This window comes from Colobus angolensis, unplaced genomic scaffold (assembly GCF_000951035.1).
Source record: "Colobus angolensis palliatus isolate OR3802 unplaced genomic scaffold, Cang.pa_1.0 Scaffold111, whole genome shotgun sequence".
NCBI classification, from domain to species: Eukaryota; Metazoa; Chordata; class Mammalia; order Primates; family Cercopithecidae; genus Colobus; species Colobus angolensis.
The window spans coordinates 395,659-417,583 of record NW_012112142.1 but is presented as its reverse complement, the minus strand read 5'-3'; the positions used below and the strand labels follow the sequence as shown (position 1 = coordinate 417,583).

At 38.2% G+C, this 21,925-nt stretch overlaps 2 protein-coding genes across 3 annotated transcripts in view; one reads left to right on the top strand and one right to left on the bottom strand.

The window, feature by feature from the left end:
- Positions 1-21,583, bottom strand: part of FBXW7 (F-box and WD repeat domain containing 7, E3 ubiquitin protein ligase) — a 214,102-nt gene extending 192,519 nt beyond the window's left edge. Inside the window, exons 1-2 of one of the 2 annotated variants that reach the window (XM_011956434.1) lie at positions 21,469-21,583; positions 21,288-21,375 (exon numbers count right to left, since the gene is read on the bottom strand). The gene's annotated coding sequence lies outside the window, so the exon portion shown is untranslated. Of the gene's footprint in view, positions 1-21,287 lie in introns of both variants that reach the window. The other variant, XM_011956430.1, reaches the window with a different exon arrangement.
- The window catches only part of LOC105522677, a 4,862-nt gene continuing 3,672 nt past the window's right edge, over positions 20,736-21,925 (top strand). The window contains exons 1-3 of the mRNA XM_011957252.1: positions 20,736-20,781; positions 21,189-21,367; positions 21,500-21,756. Of these exons, the coding sequence (XP_011812642.1) occupies positions 20,736-20,781; positions 21,189-21,367; positions 21,500-21,756 (482 nt within the window). The remainder of the gene's footprint in view (positions 20,782-21,188; positions 21,368-21,499; positions 21,757-21,925) is intronic.

Here is a 21,925-nt window from a genome sequence, read left to right as displayed (position 1 = left end):
ACTAAGGAAGTGAGGACAATTTGTTGTCTTTTACCCAGAGTTTTCCAACTCTTCAACAATCACATTACTTGTATAACGAAAATGTATAAAAATCTATTTACCTTTATAAAAATAAAAAACTATGTATCTCAACCATATAAACCATTCTGAAACACTAAAGCCCTAACCTATGAGAGTCAAACAGTTGTTAAAGACAATTTCTTGTGGAGTCCACATGCTATTGTCTTTTCCTAAAAAGTTCATAATCTACATCTACACTGTCCACTAAGGTAGTCATGAGTGCTCGAAATGTGACTAAGTCCAAATTCAGATGTCTTGTAAATATAAAATATACACTGATTTCAAAGATTTAGTATTAAAATCAGAATTTTAAATATCCAAGTCTTCATAGTTTTCATACTGATTAATGTTAAAATAACATTTGGGATATATCGTGCTAAATAAAATATATTATTAAAATTAATGTCGGCTGGGTCTTTTTTTGCTTTATTAACGCAGCTACCAGAAAATTTAAATTTAACTATCTCGCTTGCATTCCATTGGACAATGCTGTATTAGAAGGAGCTAAGCGGGCTTTTCAGGGACTTCATTTGAGTTTTCCCTTCGGGTTCCCTTTACTTTATGTTCTAAGAAGCAACATTCTTCCCAGAGCATTTCCTGCACTAAAAAACACTATACACACCAAGGAGAATGAAACAAGCGATAAATGTAAGAACTGACTAGAAGGGAAATCTTTCCTTCATGTTTCCTACAACTCATACTGTAATATGAATTCTCAACAAGAAAATCTGAGATTAATACATTTTGAGATTCTCAGGGGTGGGGCGGTATGTTCTCTAGGGGATGATATAAATTGAATATACGACACCTCCAAATCTCAGGCTGAAATCTGATCCCCAGTGTTGAGGGTTGGGTACAGTGGGAGGTGCCTGGGTCACAGAAGCAGATTCCACATGAACAGCTTGGTGCTATCCTCAAGGTAATGAATGAGTTTCCCGTCTATAAGTTCTCGTGAGAACTGATAAAAAGAGCCTGGCACCCCCTCTCCTCTTTCTCTCCTTTCCTGCCTCACCATGTGATACCTGCTCCCCTTCACTCTCTGACATGAGTGGAAGCTTCCTGAAGCCCTCACCAGAAAGCAGATGTTCTGACATCATGCTTCTTATACAACCTGCAGGAACCATGAACCAAATAAACCTCTTTTCTTCATAAATTACCCAGTCTCGGGTATTTACAGCAACACAAAAACAGACTAGGACAGGGGGTATGTGACAGGTGAAAAGCTTCAGTAACACTACAAAATTATTTAGGAGCTGAGAATGTCAAGTTGAAAATCACCTCTGTTTATGGTCCTACAAAGACAGTAAGTAGAAATATGGATGAGGTAAGCTATGCAAGCATGTATGGTTTAAGAGAGCCAACCCTGGGTATGCTGGAGAAAAGTTATCTTAGGCAAAACAGTTCAAGAACATCTAGGAAACGTACTTAGAAAGCTTCAAGAAGAATCATTTTACCCCCACACTGAAGGAATAAACCTAATGCCTAATGAAGAAACCAGGATTTTTCTAAGAACAAAGAAGAAAATACAAAAATTTAAAATAGCCTGTCTCCATATCCTCTTTTTTCCTCACTGTTTAAAATACTAAAAAATTCAAACTAATTTGTAGAAACAAAAAAGCAGATCATTGATTGCCTGGGGTGAGGGTGCAGGGAAGGATTTAACTGTGAAGGGGCATGAGGAATCTTTTGATGGTGATAGAAATGTCTTGTAGTTTACTGTATATAAATTATATCTCAATAAAATCAACTTAAAATAAATGGCGGGAAAAAAGCAACAATGCTTTACGAATCACCATTTGCCCGTGGCAGTCACAACATAGCTGTCATTTCCCATACATTTGCAAATTTGGTAATGGCAGTTTATTTCACCATAATTCGTACTAAATTCTGTACGTTTTTGGTACATAAGTCAGGCTTACTTCTTAATTTTAAACGTCCTGTAAAATACTATGATTCAGCATTGAAACAAAAAAAAATTACGTTTACAAAAAAAGCACACAAACACAACAGTAGAAAATAAATTTGACATTTCTGAAACAGATATTGCGGCTGGAAGAATGACCACAATTCTTTTTTTTTTTTTTTCCACAAGGCACTATCCAAGCAATAATGCATTGTATGATGTTTTAATTCAACATTTTTTCTTCCTTAGTCATATATAAAGTAACAATTTGTCTTATATTTTAATCCAGCATTTTTCTTCCTTAGTCATACACAACATAATGACTTGGCCACATGGCAAGAACATGGTGGTGGGGGTGAGCCTCTAAAGAGCTCAAAGTAGTCCCTGGCTGACAGCCAGCAAGCAAACAGGGACATCAGATCTACAAGCACAAGGAATTGAATTCTTCCCACAACCAGTGAGCCTGGAGGAGAACCCAGAGCCTCAGAAGAGATACTAGCCCTGTCTGACTCCTTAATTTCAGCCTAGTGAGGACCTGAGGAAAGACCCAGTTAAACCATACCAAAATTCCTGACCAATAGAAACTGTAAGATAAGCTGCTAAATTTGTGTTAATTTGCTGTAGAGCAGGGGTCCACAACTGGTATTGGTCCGTGGCCTGTTAGACACCCGGCCGCACAGCAAGAGGTGAGCTGCAGGTGAGCATTATCGCCCCAGCTCCGCCTCCTGTCAGATCAGTTGTGGCATTAGAGTCTCATAGGAGCATGAACACTGTTGTGAACTGTGCATGCAAGGGATCTAGGTTGCATGCTCCTTATGAGAACCTAATGCCTGATGATCTGTGGAACAGTTTCATCCCAAACTATTCCCCCCTGCCTCTTCTTCCCCGCATCCATGGAAAAGCTGTCTTCCACAAAAATGGTCACTGGTGCCAAAAAGGTTGGGGACTGCTTCTGTAGAGCGATAGAAAACTAATACCATGCAGATGACTATTTAGATTTGAGGAAACATGGTTTACATTATTTATCTTAAAGGCTGCTAGTCTTTACTGTATCATCAAAACAATTTCTAAAACTTCACATTATTATAAACAATATAATTCAATCTCACAAGTCAACAGGAAAAGGGGTAATACAAATCTCAACACTTTACAGGTTAAAAAAAAATTATAACTTCTAAGAATTTATTTCTTCCACCAAGTAGGCACACAAATAATACTGTAAACTTAGTATGGTTGTTTCTGCTTTTCTTGTTTGTTTGTTTTTGAGATGGGGTCTTACTTTGTCACCCAGGCTGGAGTGCAGTAGCACCATCCCAGCTGGCTCACTGCAGCCTTGTCCTCCTGGGTTCAAGCAATCCTCCTGCCTCAGTCTCCCAAGTAACTGGGACTACAGGCGAGTGCCACCACACCCAGCTAATTTTTGTATGTTCAGTAGAGATGGTTTCGACATGTTGTCCAGCTGGTCTCAAACTCCTGAGCTCAAACGATCCACTCACCTCAGCCTCCCAAAGTGCTAGGATTGTACATGTGAGCTACTGCACCAGGCCATTTCTGCCTTTCTAAACCAGTAACATACAAAAACAAAAGCCCAACTTTGGTCTTTATCCATTTCTACGGAAGTATAAATAAAGTTGGATGGGTGGTTTTTTTAAAAAAAAAAAGTTAATTTTGAGATCTAGCATGGCCACATTATTGAAGACACCCATCCAGTGTCTAAGAACCTCGGTAAACTCGACTATTTAAAAAAAGGAAGCACAGAAATCTGAATAGTCTACTATCTAATTAATAGTATAAACAAACAAATGGAATAATAATGCATGCTCTGCCAACCTCATAGAGTATATAATTAAATGCCAATGAAAATAGCCAGTACTTCTATAGCTCTTACTGTGTGCCAGGCACTGTTCTATAAATATATAAGAAATAAATATACAGATGATACAGATAGTATAGAATAAAGATTAAGGTCCCAGGCTCTAGAGCCAGACTGCCTGGAAACAATCCCAGCTCCACTATTAACTAAAGGTGGGACCTTGACCATGTTTAACTTCTCTGTGCCAAATTTTCAGCTATAAAATAGGGATATTAACAACACTTACCTCATAGAGCTATCGTGAGGACTGGATGAGGTAATACACACGAAGGACACAGAACAGTGCTTGTCACATACTAAACACTCAAGTATTGATATCGATATTATTTGTATAGTGGTGCCATATTAACATTCACTTCTAAGAAAGGAAACCTGTAGTAGATGATGTCAGAGAATACTAATGAGCCTAAGACTTAAAACTCTGAAAATCTTGAAGTACTTACCTGATTCCTTCTACCCCAACCCCTAAATTCTATTTACCAGAATTTAGTCCCACTTAGGCATTTTTAATATTTTAGAGAACATCATTCAGCACTCAATACTATTTTTTTCTTTTTTCCTTCAAGACAGAGTCTCACTCTGCTGCCCAGGCTGGAGTGCAATGGTGCAATCTCAGTTCAATGCAACCTCCACCAGCCGGGTTCTAGCAATTCTCCTGCCTCAGCCCCCAGAGTAGCTGGGATTACAGGCACGAGCCACCACACCCAGCTAATTTTTCTATTTTAAGTAGAGACAGAGTTTTACCATGTTAGTCACGCTAGTCTGGAACTCCTGGCCTCAAGTGATCCACCCGCCTCGGCCTCCCAATGTGTTGGGATTACAGGCACGAGCAACTGCACCCAGCTTACTATTTTATTTATTTATATATTTGAAACAGGGTCTTATTCTGTCACCCAGGCTAAAGTATAGTGGCAGGAACTTGGCTCACTACAGACTTGAACTACTATGCTCAAACCATCCTCCCACCTCAGCCTCCCAAGTAACTAGGACTACAGGAGCACAACACCACACGAAGTTAATTTATTTTACTTTTGTAGAGACGAGGTTTTGCTGTGTTGCCCAGGCTGGTCTCCAACTCCTGGCCTAAAGCAATCCTTTCGCCTCAACCTCCCGAGTAACTGGGATTATAGGCATAAGCCATCACGCTCAGCTTCAGCACTCTATACCTAGCATTTGCATGTAACTTATGATAAAATTTTATAAAAGCATATAATTAAAATTTCTGGAAAGGAAAAGTTCAAATGTATTTAACTATAGTTACAGATACAGTATTTTAAATGGAACCAAGAGAAAATCTTTCACAAAACATTTTTAAAGGCCAACATCTAAGTTTAGCTCTTTTTAAGGTAACAAAATTACAAAAACTATTTTAAATATCCTAACGAAAAAATAAAAATACAGATTTAAAAACTATGTTCTCACAGTATTTATTAAATATGAAATATTTATAAATAAACTCACTGGGTAGGGAATAGCTCTACAAAGTATGTAAAAGAAGAAAAAAAATTTTTTTTTAAATTACAAACACCAAATCAGCAAACAAAAATAGTCTAAGAAATTACATAAGGGAGGCCACGTGCGGTGGCCCAGCACTTTGGGAGGCCAAGGCAGGCAGATCACGAGGTCAGGAGATTGAGACCATCCTGGCTAACACAGTGAAACCCCATCTCTACTAAAAATACAAAAAATTAGCTGGGCGTGGTGGCGGGTGCCTGTAGTCCCAGCTACTCGGGAGGCTGAGGCAGGAGAATGGCGTGAACTCAGGAGGCGGAGCTTGCAGTGAGACAAGATGGCACCACTGCACTCCCGCATGGGCAACAGAGTGAGATTCTGTCTCAAAAAAAAAAAAAAAGAAAGGAAAATAAATTACATAAGGGAAATATTCCACAGATACCCACTGACTTAAACAATTTACACCCAAGAGACTAACAAATGTTGATTCTCAGATTTTTTGCTACACTTCACAAGGATGCCAAATCGTAGGTTTTCAAATTCTAAATAATATATTTGAGGCTCATCCCCTAACCAAGAATAATCTCCTTCAAAAGATTTAACTCTCACTAAAAAACACATTTAACCATAAAATCAGTTTGCTCCATAATCTTAGACAGATTTTGCCTAGATAAATTTCTTCTACTGCTAACATACCTGGGACACCGATCCTGATGATGATTCCAAGAGCAAGACTAAAAAATGAAAGTTAATGCAAATCAATTCAAATGACAAACTTCAATTTCACATTTTGTATACTGACATAAACCTGGGAATTGCTTCTTCATGAGTCTGTTAATCTGCCTTCCAATAGCATGATTTTCTGTCATTTTCCCCTCCTATGTCAGTACAACTTTCCACTTTCAACAAAAACTTAAGAGAGAGCATGCATGATTAAAAGCATAGACCATGGAGTATGACAGATCTAGATTTGAATCCCAGTTCTGCAAGTTAAAATTCCTAACTATGTGTTCTTGGAAATTTCTCTGAATTTGTTTCCTCTGCCATAAAACATCAGTAGCTATTTCACATGAACTGCTGTGAGGAGTAAGTTAAATAACCGTTGTCAAAATCCTTAGCACAGTTCCTGACATACAGTAAACATTCAATACATGGTAATAATAATGATCATGAATTACAAAATCTACATTCTTATCTTCTAGATTCATACCCCTCTCCTTACTTGCTAATTCTTTAAAAATAACTGGGGGTAAAAAATCAATCATTATCAAAACAAAAAGAGACCTAGTAGGTCACTTCTTCACCTCCAGTTGTCCTCTTTCCTACGCTTCAATAGCCTCAGTCATTACCCATACTTAAGAGTACCTACTCACTTTATTTGGGCCCAAATGTGCAAAGTGGATCAGAGTCCTTATTTAACACTTTTACTTAATGATGGCTCCTCCATGATGTAAAAATGATACTACATATTTATCTTTCCAACAAACTCAACACCAGAATGGACCCATGTTGGGAAAAAGAAATCAGCCAAAAGCACTATTCAGGAAGTATCCATTGGATCAAAGTTTCACTACTAAGTCAAAAATAGGAAGGTCGACTTTAAGAATAAGATGTTCCAAAATATCTAAGATACTTTACTTCTAGGATATGCTTTCTAGAAATGCAGAAGAAAAAAAGTTCACATGAAAATTTTATCAACTCCTGGGATTTGCTTCTAATTCATTCAATAAATATTTGCTGAATACCTATGGGCAAGCACAACACTAAGCACTTGGAAACAAAGGGGACAAAATAATGTGTGGTCTCCCCTCCCGCTAACCCCCATAGAACTTATTTAAAAGCTTTCCAGGTTTTTGTCTCTTCCATTCATTTGTTAACATACTGTATGTCTATAATGTGGCAGGAAAGTTAGGTACTTGGTGGAGCAGGTGTTGACTAAGACAAGACTCTTGCCCTCAAAGAACTGACAGATCAGTAGAAGAGAAAAATACAAACAAGGATGTTAAGTGCTATAAAAGCCACAGAGATACTGTGGGTAACTAGTGGGAAAAAATAACTAACTCTAGCTATATTAATCAGGACATACTTCCTAGGAGACCAATATTTAAGTAGGGTCTGAAGAGACAAATGTTTCCCAGATGAAAAGAAAAGAATATTCCAAGCAGAGGAAATAGCAAGGTGTAGAGACAAACATACATGAAAGAATATACATGTACACACACATACAAATAGACATTAAAGTATATACATGCTGTATATACGTGGACACACAACCAGTGTTTGAATACAAGTGAAAGAAGTCATCTGAACCACAACATACAGAAAATGATATGACTTCCTAATTCTTCCAAAGATAATACACAACACTATAAATAGCAGAAAAGTCAGTACATTCAAATTCCAGCCTTAGGATATTAAGGCTGAATTCTCTCCCACAAATAAGGGGACAGTGGAAGATCTGAAGGGTAGATTGGATCTGGATTAGAAGGGATCCCAAAGGGATCCCAAAAAAGAAGAGTTAATTCAAGTGGGAATACAGAGAAAGAACAGAAGCAAGGCAATTAAGAGGCTCCTGAAATGGACAAGGGAAAAAAAATTTTTTTTTTTTTGAGACTGAGTCTCCCTCTGTCACCCAGACTGGAGTGCAATGGCAAGATCTCAGCTCACTGCAACCTCCGTCTCCCTGGTTCAAGCGATTCTCCCTGCCTCAGCCTCCCCAGTAGCTGGAATTACAGGTGCACGCCACCATGCCCAGCTAATTTTCTGTATTTTTAGTAAGGGTCCAATTTTAAACAGTAAAGGGGAAAAGTACACACAGAAAAACAAGATTCTAAGTTAAAGAGCCCTTGACTTGGTGAGCAATAAAACATAAGGAAAGAGAAAGAGTTCCAAGGTTTCCCCCAATTGATCATTCCATTTACCTTGATACTTTTTTAAGAGTACATTTGACTTTATGAATACACATTACGGCATTCATATCTCATAAGCCCTCTATTCTCAACATACTTTCACATGAATAGTTTGTCATTAAAAAAATTAAATCAGTAAAATCCATCTGGAACCTTGTCTCAGTTTCTGAAAAAAGTGTAAGGACTTTTAGATTAATTTTGGAGTAATTTCCCTGTAACCTTAAAAAAAAAAAAAGAAATCTACTAACCTTCTTACATGTCTGTCTTTTAAAACGAAGGTTAAATGAAGCCTATCCATGTCTGTGACTCATCTTTATCAATAATCAGCATTTATACAGAATCTAACTGGCAAAATACCTTATACAAAGGAACTAAGCTGGGTTTCCGAGTGTTGCTTGGCAGGGCTGGCATTCTGGACCAGGTAATTTTTTGTTGTGGATGCTGTCCTACACCTTGTTTACAACTGACCTCTACCTACTAGATAACAGTAGCACCCTTCCCTCTCCCCACTCCCCCAAATGACCATCAGAAACATCACCAAATAATGCCAAATGTTCCCCGGGGACCCTGTTACAGATTGTTATATGGTAAGCACTGTTTCGAGCTTCTCATTTACTTCCCTTAATACTAACAAAAAAGTATTCATGAGGTAGGTAGATATCATTTTCCCCTCCTTACAGATAAAGAAACTGAGGGAGGTTAAACAACTTGCCAAAGGTCACACAATCAGTAAATATGGTAGCCTGTACTTGAACCCAAACAATGATGGCTCAAGTTCCTGTTCCTAATCACTGTTGAGCTCTACCACTAATGACCCAGTATTTATCACCTGACTCTTGAAAAGTAATATTTTGAATCTTATCTAGCACTAACAACTAAAACTACCACCACAAGTGAAAATTAAAAGTTCACAAACTCAATTCAAAATAAATTAACAAGCATTTTTTAAGCACTGATTGTATGCACAGCACTAACTTTTAGGAACTACAGCGGTTCAAAGAAGAAACTAGCATTTATTAAGGATCTGGCTCCAGGACCCCTTTCACACATTATCTCTTTGAGATCTCACAACATCCTTGGAAGGTATTACCTTATTTTCAAGAGAGGAAGCTCAAGGTCAAAATAGAAAAGTGGTCTCTGACCTAAAAACTTTCACAATTTAATTGGAGAGACCAAAAAAAACACATATTTCAAAGAAAATAAGCAAATTAAATGTCAGTTAAAAACAAATAAAGGGTAGAAAACACAAAATATGAGAAGGAAAAGTACACAGACTAGTAAGAAAATACTTCTAAAAAGAGGTTTCTAGTATCCCCTCCTCTTAAGAAAATGGCATAGAAGAGCAAAAGAGGAGCAGCTGGGGAGGAGCAACATCTCTCTGAACGATGTGAAACACAAGTTTTGGGGACAGAAAGTCTTGAGATAGCCAATTTAAGTAATAAGTCAAGGAAATGATGAAAACTATCATTTAAGGCTGCCTTAAAATTAGGATCAAGCTGAAGCTGGAGACAATAAACCCAGTCTATGATATGCTTTTAGGGTGCCCCTACCTCCAAACACTCTCATGCACAGCAACAGGAACAATCAAAAAGTATTTAAAGGTTAAGACTTCTAGGGTTGGTTAAAGAAAGCTTAGACAAAGTCCATCAACCAAATTTCCTGAGTGACACATCATCTATTTTGTTTTGTGTATTTTGCCTCTCCTAACCAGAAAGTAAGTTTTAAGAGAGCAGGTATTTTTGTTTTGCTTATTTAGATCAATTCCTGGCATAGTAGGTATTCAGTAAATCTGAACCGAATCTGCTGCTGAATAAAGGCAGTATTCAAAATAGTAACAGGTTCAGCAGCAAAGATCACCAATGTCTCAGCATTCAGAAAACTAGCACCCTCACAGAAATAACAATAACTTAATACTATAATATTTCTTATGACTGCAGCAGCTAACATTTACTGGATGCTAACTTAGCCAGACACTGTGCTAAAGGCTTACATGTATTATCTCACTCAATCCTCTTAATTACCCTATGAGGGAAATAGGTACTATTATTATCATCCCAGTTTTAAAAGAAACACACACGGAATAAATAACTTGCCTGAAATCACAAAGCAGCAGAGCTGGAACCTGGGTCTATCAACTCCAAAGCTTGCCTCTCAGCTACTATGTCACATGTAGAATGACAAGCACCCCTCTCAGACAAAGCTAGCAAAATAGGGTCAATGAGGAAAAAACAACAACAGAACAAAGAAACTCCTCTGTAAGTCAAAAACTCTTTGGCCATCATCTTCTCCTAGCAGGCATGGTGGAAATTTTTCCACCCTAAAATAACACTGATTATCCCATGCAAACTAAATCTTTAATGGTTTAAAGAACCCAAATGTTGAAAAGCTATGAATAAAAACCAATAATCTAATCATCATTTCAAAGGGTGACAGATAACAAGTGGTAACACCTCATGTCCACAACCCAAAGAAATAACAGGGTGTGACCCATGACTAAGACTGACCTCCAAACTTCCGGAGTCACTCGCCCTGATATCTGCCTCTTCTTCCTCCCTCTTTTACTGCCTCTCCCCACGTCTGTACAACCCCACTCTCTTCTCCTGCTCAGTTATTAAAAAAAAAAATGAAATTTTGTTTCCTGCTCTAAATTTCTAAACCTGGTAATATAAAAGTTTAATATTTATCCGCAGACGGAAAAAAAAAAAAAATCCACCTGCGTAATACTCAGTAGAAAAAGGTTTCCCCACTCACTGTATAACCATTCTAGTTTATACTATCAAATTCACACAGCAGTCAATTAAGAGACCACCAATCATGCAAAAGAAAACGTACAACCCAAATATTTATTTACACAACCTTCCAGTATTACATACATAATAATCAGGAAGAAATTAAGTAAACTAGAGAGAACATGCTCTTCTTCCCATCCAGTAACTTACTATAAAGTCTTTTTTGAAAAACTATGAAATGTAAAGATCCCTAGAAGCATGTTAACAACAAAGAAAAGCATTTAAAATGCTGAAAATTTGTTAAACTAGAATATTCATTAATCATCTAACCAGAGATCCACTAGCAGATAAACCAATCTAATTTCTACATTTACACCAAAATCTAAAGCAAATTTTCCTTAAAAGGAGAAGTCACAGCAGCAAGATAATCAGTGCTAAAGATTTTATTTTTTTTAACTTTTATTTTAGGTTTGGGGGTACATGTGAAGGTTTCATAGGTAAACACGTGTCACGAGGGTGTGTTGTACATATTATTTCAACACCCAGGTATTAAACTCAGTACCCAATAGTTATCTTTTCTGCTCTTCTCCCTCCTCCTACCCTCCCCCTCAAGTAGACCCCAGTGTCTATTGTTTCCTTTTGTTCGTAACTTCTTACCATTTAGCTCCCACTTACAAGTGAGTATACAGGGTACTTGGTTTTCTGTTCCTGCATTAGTGTGCTACGGATAATAGCCTTGGTTTTCTGTTCCTGCATTAGTGTGCTACGGATAAAAGCCTCCAGCTTCATCCCTACTCCCACAAAAGACACGATCTCCTTCTTATTTATGGTTGCATAGTATCCCACGGTGTGTATGTACCACGTTTTCTTTATCCAATCTGTCACTGATGGGCATTTAGATTGATTTCACATCTTTACAATTGTGACTAGTGCTGTAATGAACATTCATGTGTATGTGTCCTTATGACAGAATGAATTATATTCTTCTGGGTATATACCCACTAATGGGATTGCTGGGTGGAATGGTAGTTCTGCTGTCAGCTCTTTGAGGAATCGCCATACTGACTTCCACAATAGTTGAACTAATTTACACTCCCACCAACAGTGTATAAGTGTTCCCTTTCCTCCGCAACCTCACTAGTATCTGCTATTTTTTGACTTTTTATAGTAGCTACTCTGCATAGTGTGAGATGGTATCTCATTGTGGTTTCGATTTGCATTTCTCTAATGATGAGTAATATTGAGCTTTTTCTGCTTGTTGGCTTCATGTAAGTCTTTTGAGAAGTGCCTGTTCATGTCCTTTGCCCACTTTTTAATGGGGTCATTCTTCTCTTGTAAATGTAAATTCTTATAGACGTTGGACCACAGACCTTTGTCAGATGCAAAGTGTGCAAATATTTTCCCCCAAGAATATATATCTCAATCTTTTTTTTCTAGCTTAGATTTTTTTCATATACCTTAAATATACAGTTCTATTCAATAAACAAACTATGAAGGAAAGCATAGCAAAACTGTTCTCAACATAGAAATTCTTTCCAAATACAAAAACAATCAAGAAGCATTTATTTACTGTATTGGCCAATAAAACACTGATTATGCCCTGCTTGAAGAAAAGGTATTTTTGAAAACCGATCTTGTATTTAACAAATACTAAGCACACAAAAAAAGGAACTTTTAAAACCCACATACTAATAATTTCAGGAAAAGACAAAAACTAAAATTAAGTAGTTAAAACAGACTCATGTAAACAAAACTACTTCAATCTGAATTTGAGATGTAAATGACACAGATAAAATTTCTGTTCAACTTCTTAATGATTTTTTAAAGCTTTTTATTTCCAAGGGTTAAAGAGATGGGCAATTAAAAGGGCTGATAACTGAATTAGATCCTGCTATTTCTAAATGGGCAATTTAAACCATAGTCACTAACATAGATAATCACTAATTATTCAAAAAAGGATTCTTTTCTGGTCCATGCACTACTGAGATCTTTGAAAATAAATGCAAATTCCAGTTATGTTCAAATCAGTCTTCCTTTTCTATTAAAAAAAAGCACAACAGTTCTGTCATTTCTTCAGTTTTTAGTAAAATGTTAATGAAGTTTTAGATGCTTCTGAAAACACAGAATTACTTCAGTATTATTCACCAAACTCAAGAGTTGAATTTAAATGTTGGGCAATATAAGGCCTGATTTAAATCTTCTATCTATAGCACACTTTAAAAGAACTTTAACTTAATAAATTAACACTGACAGGTCAAATGCTATATGCCAGGCACTGGATTAAGAGCTTTGCATGCTTTATATTATCTCATTTAATCCTAACAACCACCACGTAAAGGACATGTTTTACTCCATCAACAGGTGATGTCACCAAAATTAAAAGGATAATAAACAGCTTGTTCAAGGCCATGAAGCCAAGAAATTATTGAATTATGAGTTATTGAATTCATATTATGAATGTATTGTATTAGGTAAATGAGAAGTAAATTAGTTGCCTGTGTAGTCAGAAGTAAACTAGCTGACTCCAGGTACACCTGTTTTCAACAGGTAATTATAAATTACTACTTTTAGTGAAGCAACTCCTCAGACCTAAAGAATGTCATGCAAAGGTATATTACCCTCCATATACCCCCCTAAAAAGCATACAATCCTAAAAGGCTGTTAAAAAATACATACACTCTGACCAGGCACTGTGGCCCAAGCCTGTAATCCCAACACTTTGGGAGGCCATTTCAGGAGGACTGCTTGAGTCCTGGAGTTTGAGACCAGCCTGGGCAACATAGTGAGACCCTGTCTTTACAGAAAATTTTTTAAAAATTAGCAGGGTATGGCAGTACACACCTACAGTCCCGGCTACTCAGCAGGCTAAGGTGGGAATATCACTTGAGCCCAGGGGGTCGAAGCTGCAGTAAGCAAGGATCACACCACTGCCCTCCAGCCTGGTGACAACGTGCAACCTTGTCTCTAAAAAAAATAATTTTATACAAACCACACACACTCTCATAAGCATTGGCTAAATTAGGAATTTTTGTTAAAAATTTAAAAATTATATACACACACACACACACACATATATATACACACACACACATACATTCTTCCAAAAACAAACCAGCAATTTGCCTTGAGACTTCACATTTGGAACTGATAATATACATTGATGGGTTCGTTTTAAGATGCTGGGAGATGAAAACGCCAAAGCCAGAGGATGTGATCCTCTCAGAGAAAAGGCTAAATAATATTAAAAATATTTTGTAGTCTTTTAATATTTCCTAAATTCTAGAGCAGTCATGCAGAAATGAACATCTAACACAACACACTAGGTACGTGTACACAGACACACACACACACACACAGAGAGAGACAGAGAAAACACGCTATCTCTTTCTTACAGCCAGATTTCCAGTAGCTATCTTCCTGCTAGAAAGAAAGGGCAAAGGTGACACAGCATAGCAACAGAAACTGTACAGCATCTGACTGACCCACTAGCTGTCCCTTAGGTCTGATGGGGGAAGAGCAAAAGATACTCAAGCAATAAGGTCTCTTGTGCATTTCTGTTTGTTTCTGATTTTCAACTACCTGCATGGCAGGATAATACAAGACGAACACTGGCTCTCATATTTTCTTCTTATAAGCCTTCTGCTTTAGAGAAATCAAGCGTTACTCAAAAACTAAAAAGGAACACCTCTGAAAAATTTTGTTAAAAGTTATTTTAGTTTGTCATTCCAATATCCAGATCGAGTGCTCAGTGAAAACCGCAGATGCTCCCTCAAACGTTTCACAATTCTGAAGTTGTAATAAGAAAAAATTTTTAAAGATACTTGCATGTAAAAATATAATTACTAGAAGATATATATCCCAGTGTTCAGAAAATGTCACATACTTTGAAAAAATACATTCCATTTAAATATACTGTCAAAGGTATCATAAGGAAATACCAAGGAGGTATCATCAGAAAGCAGCAAAAACATAAAAGTACATTAAGACATAAAACAGGAAAATATTAAGTGATATCAAAAATATTTTGTAAAGTCTTTTAATACTGCCTAAATTCCAGAGCAGTCATGCAGAAATGAACATGTAGCACAGTACACTAGGTACCTCTACACACACATACTCTGTGTGTATGTGTGTGTACATTTTCCCCCATTATTACTTAATGGGGGAAAAAGTCTAAAAACAGGACAATTTAACAGCAAGAATTTATTATTTAAAAACAATTTTACTCATCTTTTTGTAATGACAATTCAGTCACACTAAAGAAAAACTAATACACATTTTTCCCTAGTCCACTGAAAGTATCAACGAACGAGAATATTTCTGTTTGGAGTATCTGCAGATGTGAGATGCACACCTTGTGTCTTTTAAATTGCCACTCATCCTTAGGCTTGGGACAATGATAAAATTACCTGAAAAGGCAAAAATTAAGAGATTTTTAAAATAATAAGGAAATAATCCTTTCCAAATAAATAGGAAAGCAACTTTATAGTGACCTTCTAAAAGACATACTAACATTGTCAGATTATATACTCTCTTTTAATAAGAAGAAAAATTAAAAAGTAAATTGTTCTTTTAAAAAGTAAATATGTAGAAATACTATATATAAAGTAAAAGCAAGTTTCATACTCACTAAAAACTGGTCATTTTTGCAAGAGTAATCTCCACCCCTGCCATAAATAAGGGAATCCTAAAATAAATAGGATTTATGAAACTAAAAATACCATCATCCAATGTTGGTATCTGCTGACATATGAAACAAATATTTTAATATTAACTGTAATGTAAAATTGCACAAAGTGAATTACACTTTCTGAACAACACATGTGAGAAAGATTCACTCTTAAAAATATAGCAATGCGGCCGGGCGCAGTGGCTCACTCCTGTAATCCCAGCACTTTGGGAGGCCAAGACAGGCAGATTATGAGGTCAGGAGATCGAGACCATCCTGGCTAACACAGTGAAACCCCGTCTCTACTAAAGAATACAAAAAAATTAGTCGGGCGTAGTGGCTAGCACCTATAGTCCCAGCTACTCGGGAGGCTGAGGCAGGAGAATGACGTGAACCCAGGAGGCGGAGGTTGCCGTGTGCCAGGATTGCGCCACTGCACTCCAGCCTGACCATACAGTGAGACTCCGTCTCAAAAAAAATAAAAATAAAAATAAAAAAATAAAATAAAATAAATATATATATATATCTCAATGCTAGTCAGGTGTGGTGGCTCACGCCTGTAATCCCAGCACTGTGGGAGGTCGAGGTGGATGGATTACCTGAGCTCAGGAGTTAAGAGACCAGCCTGGGCAACATGATGAAACCCCATCTCTATCAAAAATACACAAAAATTAGTCAGGCCCATGTGGTGGTGCGTGCCTGTGATCCCGAAGCTACTCGAGAGGCTGAGGTAGGAGGATGACTTGAGCCCAGGAGGCGGAGGTTGCAGTGAGCTGAGATCACACCACAGCACTCCAGCCTGAGTGACAGAATGAGACCCAAAAAATATATATACACACACACACACACACACACACACACATATATACGTATATATATACATGTATATACATCAAAGCTTAATTTGTTAAGATACACTAGTACTTGAAATTCAAAACAAAAACTGCAGAGCCAATAATTCTACACACTGAATTAGTCACTGCAAGAGATTAAGACTTAAAGAGATAGCAGTATCAAACTTTAATGCTCTCACAGTTTGACTCATATTATTCAGACCAACCATAAACACTTCTAATTTTACATACGAAGAAAATGCTTTATATTTATTTTCAGGTTTCGAAAGTATGACCACAAGCTTCTTTACAGATACTTTTGGCCATGATACAAAGCCAGTATATCACTAAATGTCAATTGTGGTTATCTTTAGATAAGAAATGCAGGTAGTCCCTACTTTTTAGCTGCATCCCTTTAAAGATGGCATCACCCATGTCAATCCATAGTTTGCATCATCATGAAGGCAAAAGTATTTTACAGTAGAGTATGTGCTTTACGCCGAACCATTTTAAATGAACTCAGAGAAAAACATCTCACCTAGAAAACAAAGACTACCAAAAACAGCCAGTCCTGGCTTTGTAGTGTAATAAAGCTCATACTGTTTGTTGGTGGATTTGGCAGTTGTCTGTATCAGGGGTCCAAAAACTTCCGCCTATGGGCCAATTGGAGCACGGCAACATTCATTCACTTCCTTGTTGTCTACAGCTGCTTTCACACTATAAGAACAGAACTGAAAGTTGTGACAGATCATGTGGTCCATAAAACCTAAAATATTTACTAACTGGCCCTTTACAAAAATAGTTTGCCAACTCCTTCTCTACACAATGAGATGTTAGAAGCACCAGAAGACTTCTCCAAGAACCATCTCCAAAGTACAATGCAATAAGCCTATGCTTTGTGGTCATCTGGTGGGTGCTAAAACACACACACAAACATATACCCTCAAGTCTCTCTAATTCCCTATCAATCCAAAGTTGCCAAGGCAAAGTATATGAAGTTACCACTCTTCTCACTGTCCTTACTAGTAAATAATGTTAACTATAAATGGCTGCCTTCTAAAATTCATCTGAACATGGCTTCGACTGCACAAAAAATGTTGTGAAAAGTGGAGGGTGACGAGAGAAGGCCTCCATATGGCATATAATCCAATCCCTGTATCTTCACCCTAGAATCACCTCAGACCTATCTCCCTGTTGAAACATCTCTTCCCCAGAGTTTCTGCCATTTGAATAATCACTGTTAAGAAGTCAGAGAAGCTACTGGGAAGCTGCAGAATTCCAACTAAGGAACACAAAAAAGTGTGAATATATATTTCCTTCCTCACAATCCTTAATCCTGTTAAAGTCAATACTAAATGCAAGCCACAAAAATGTCTACATTTTTTTAAGTGCCAAGTTGCTTTTTGTTTTTTAATAAAAAGGTTAAAAGGAAAAAAAGAAAAAAAAGCATGATCAGCACTGCTGTGCCTACACAGGGATATCCCCTCCATTGTATGGGACACAAAGACACACACCAACTGTGAACAAGGGAAGCAGCCTTCTCTGTCAGCTATTTTTGGCCTTACTTTGTCATATTAAGACCAAACGTAGGATAATAATGCACAGCGAACTTTAAAAACATGAATTTGAGGAAACAAATCTGTCCTTCTATTTATAAATTCCTTAACAATGAAATTATTATTAAATATACTCTTCTGAACTTAATCTCAAGGGACCTATATACCCTATCTAAAAATAAAAATAAAAACTTTTAGCTTGTTTCAAAAACACAGAATAATATACCCTGGGACTAAACTGGTGGCCATGTTTAAAGCCTGCTCATTCCTTTTTAACTTCAACTCTTATCCACTTCTAAAACATCTATTTTAGGTAGTGTCTCATTCATTCAGATTTTCCCCCTAACTAAAAATACCCACTTTTCAGCTCTTCACTTTCCATCAGTACTCTAGGAAACCTAAATACGTTGAAAATAATTCCAACTTTACATTTTCAGTATATTACCTGCTAAACTATTTTGCTGTTTTGAAACTGCACCAGTATCCAATTGTTGCCCTAAAATTTCACATCCAAAACAAAGTTTACTGTACCATTTCCAAACTCTTTTTTGTAAGAAGCTGCTAGCAATACACTAAGCATCTTCTTTCTCACTCCTCCTTCTGTATAGCCCTTGATAGCCATGACATAATAAAAATGTTGGTTCCCTAGAAAAACAAAATCCTAATCCAGGCATAACTGCTTTTGCCTAAAATGTAATTTCTCCCCAGTCATCTGAAACTACTCTCTCAGGAACACTCTTCTCAATTGCTTCTTTGAACTGTAATCATGTGTCTAAACAAACACAACTGACCCTAACACTACTTACTCAACAACCTCCATCTGTATTCCCTTCAAACCAACTTCATAATTTTATCTGTCCCTTATGCCTTCCAATTCCAAGTCTTAAATATGTTGTCTCCACTTGCTCTTTTCCTCCTAAAAGAAACCTTCACAGATTTGGCTTCAACACTTCAATTAGTTCTATATGTATACGTCCAAAAGCAACATTTCCCTAGTGAAAAATATAAAAACATATTCACATCTATAAGTTGCCAAATAATATCTAACATCTAGTGTGGTCTTAGATAAATATTGGTCTATCGCCCCTCTCCTATAGCTTTGTGCAATTTGTGTTTGATTGTCTGCACCACCAACAAGTAAAAGCATCTCAAAGGCAGGGACCCCAAATACTTTGTCATTTCTACCCAAACATGCTAAACATTACCCTAATTTTTTGGCCCAAACATGCTAAACATTACCATAATTTTTTGGCCAGACGTGGTGGCTCATGCCTGTAATCGCAGCACTTTGGGAGGTCAAGGTGGGCAGATCATTTGAGGCCAGGAGTTCGAGACCAGCCTGACCGACATGGTGAAACCCCATCTCTACTAAAAATACAAAAAAATTAGCCAGGCGTGGTAGTGCATGCCTGTAGTCCCAGCTCCTCGAGAGGCTGACGCAGGAGAATCGCTTGAATCTGGGAGGCAGAGGTTGCAGTGAGCTGAGATCGCTCCATTGCACTCCAGCCTGGATGACAGAGCAAGACTGTGTCTCAAAAAAAAAAAAAAAAAAAAAAATTACCGTAATTTTTAACCAATCTATAGTTAAAGCAATAAAAGTAGGCCCTAAAGTTAGTAAGCAACTTTGACAGAGCACAACCTCCATTCAAACTATAGTTTGTTTCTTAGTTTGTCCTCCCCTCCATCCCAAAACACAGCTTCTACATGACTACATTTCTCTTTATCATATCTTTGTGAAAAACAGAATACATGACTCTGATTCTAAGTCTAACACTACATCCACTATTCAGTATTTTCATGTCAGTACACATTTAAAAGAATTTAAAGTTCCTTACCAAAGCATAACAAGGCAACTAAAGGAAAACAATTCAGTGGGAGAAGTTCCAGAGGAGGGAAAAGTGGTCAAAGAAATGAGACATTATTCCAAGACAAGAGTTGGAGAAACTGACGGTAGAAATAATGAAAGTCTATAAAATTAAGAAATGATAAACTGAGGCTTGTCCTGGTATTTCTTGAAATACAAACTCTGTGTCCTGAAAGTTTAGGGACACAGGTATGGAATATGTAAATGAATTATCACGTAACACACAGGCTAATAAACTTGCAGAACTTATTACTTTAAAAAAAAACAAACAAACATTGTTAAGTTTGAGAAAGTTTTAAATTAATCTAATCAAGATCCTGAATGGAGAACTTCGAATAGAAAGATAACCCCAGGCTTACATTCATTCCCACAAAGCATCTCTCAGCAGTGGCTTCAGACAGAACGAGCCCACAGTTGTCTAGATGGACCAGACCACAATTCTCAGTATAGTACTGCCTATGCCTTCCCACATAAAATCCTGCTCTATGTTTAACCCTTAAGGTCTGTATATGAAATGATGAAATGTTAATTACTTTCATGAACCTTTAATTTGACACTCTGACAAGATACCTAAAATACAAGTCAAAGGTTTTATATACTTCAACTTTAAAATAATGGAAAGAAAAAATCATTCCTGACTTAAATATCAAAGATGTATCCTAAATTGATACAGAAATAAAGATAATTCAAAAGAGCAAAGCCTCAAACCAAATAAAAGTGTTGTCATTTGTTACTCTAAAAAAAAAAAAGGGGGGGGTGAAGGGAAAAAAAATCACAACTTTTATAAAATGATTAATGTGATAAATGCTCTTCCCCAGATAAGTTGTGATTCCTAAGAACTCAAGTTCCTGAATAACTGACACTGTTACAGTGTCATCCTAACACACATGAATTGGATCCTGGAACTGAGAAGGTTAACTCCCGTACCAATAGGTACTGAAATGAACCTCTCTCAGGACTGGCTTTTGGTTTTGTTTTGTTTAAAAAAAAAAAAAAAACAAAGCAATTTTACTTTCAGGGGTCCACAGGGTAAGCGGTTCTCACTCGGGAACATATATGAGAGTACCCCTGAAACAAAAAGTAAACCGCACACACCCACAGTACCAGGAAAAGTTTACAGATACAGATGGCCTCTGTGCGCACATATGCTCTGGCTTCCTCAATTTCCCTTTGCCAATTACTGGCCAGAAAGGTGCGAGTATTCACTCTGGAGAAAGAACTCCTCCAAGAAAAACCTGCATACTTGCATTACTCATACAAAGAGCTAAAATGTCACAAAATACAGGCCTCTCTAACACCTTTCCCCCTCTGTGAATAAAGCTAGACCCTCTCATTGATAGACTCCCAACACTACTGGAGAACATCAGCAAAACTCCAGGAGGAAGCGCCGGCATCCTCCCACTTTCTCCCCCTCAATTCCCTCTCCCGGGGCCACTCACACTTTAAGAGCCGCGGCGCCGAGAAAGTGGGTTGGTTCCCTTCCTCCTTCGGTCTGAGGCGGCAGCTGCGGAAGGCTCCGGTGCGGTACTGAGGTTGAAGCGGTGCTCGTGTCGCTAAACCAGGCGGCCACCCGGGTCTCTTCCGCGCTGCCAGGGGAGAGGAGGCGGCGGCCCCGCTTACCTCCTCTTTTCCTCTTCCTGGGTCTTTTCAGGCTGCGGCTTCTGCCCGTCCAGGGCCACTTCTCCCGGGACAGTCAGGTTTGGGAGACTCCGAATTTTGTTTTTGTAAAGTTTCCTCTGGGTGGTGGCTGCGGCCGGCCCCCCGGGTCCCCCCCGGCCCCGCCGCCCTCGGGACTGGGGCGGGGGAGGGGGGCTCTAAGAACTCCTCCCGGAGTCCAGCCAAGGAGCCGGGGGGCCGGCGACTGGCCAAGGGAGAAGACCCCCGGAGGGGGCTGAGGGGAGGGGAAAGGTGAGGAAAGGACGGCGGCGTCGGTCCTGCTCTCTCCGCCGCCCCAGCCGCAGCTTCACATCGGGGTCCCCGCCCCCCCGACCGGGGGGTGGTTGCCGAGCTTGGTTGGGGCCCCGGTTCATACACTCCAGGGCAAGATGCTACGGCCCCCGGCGGGTGGCCGAGGCGG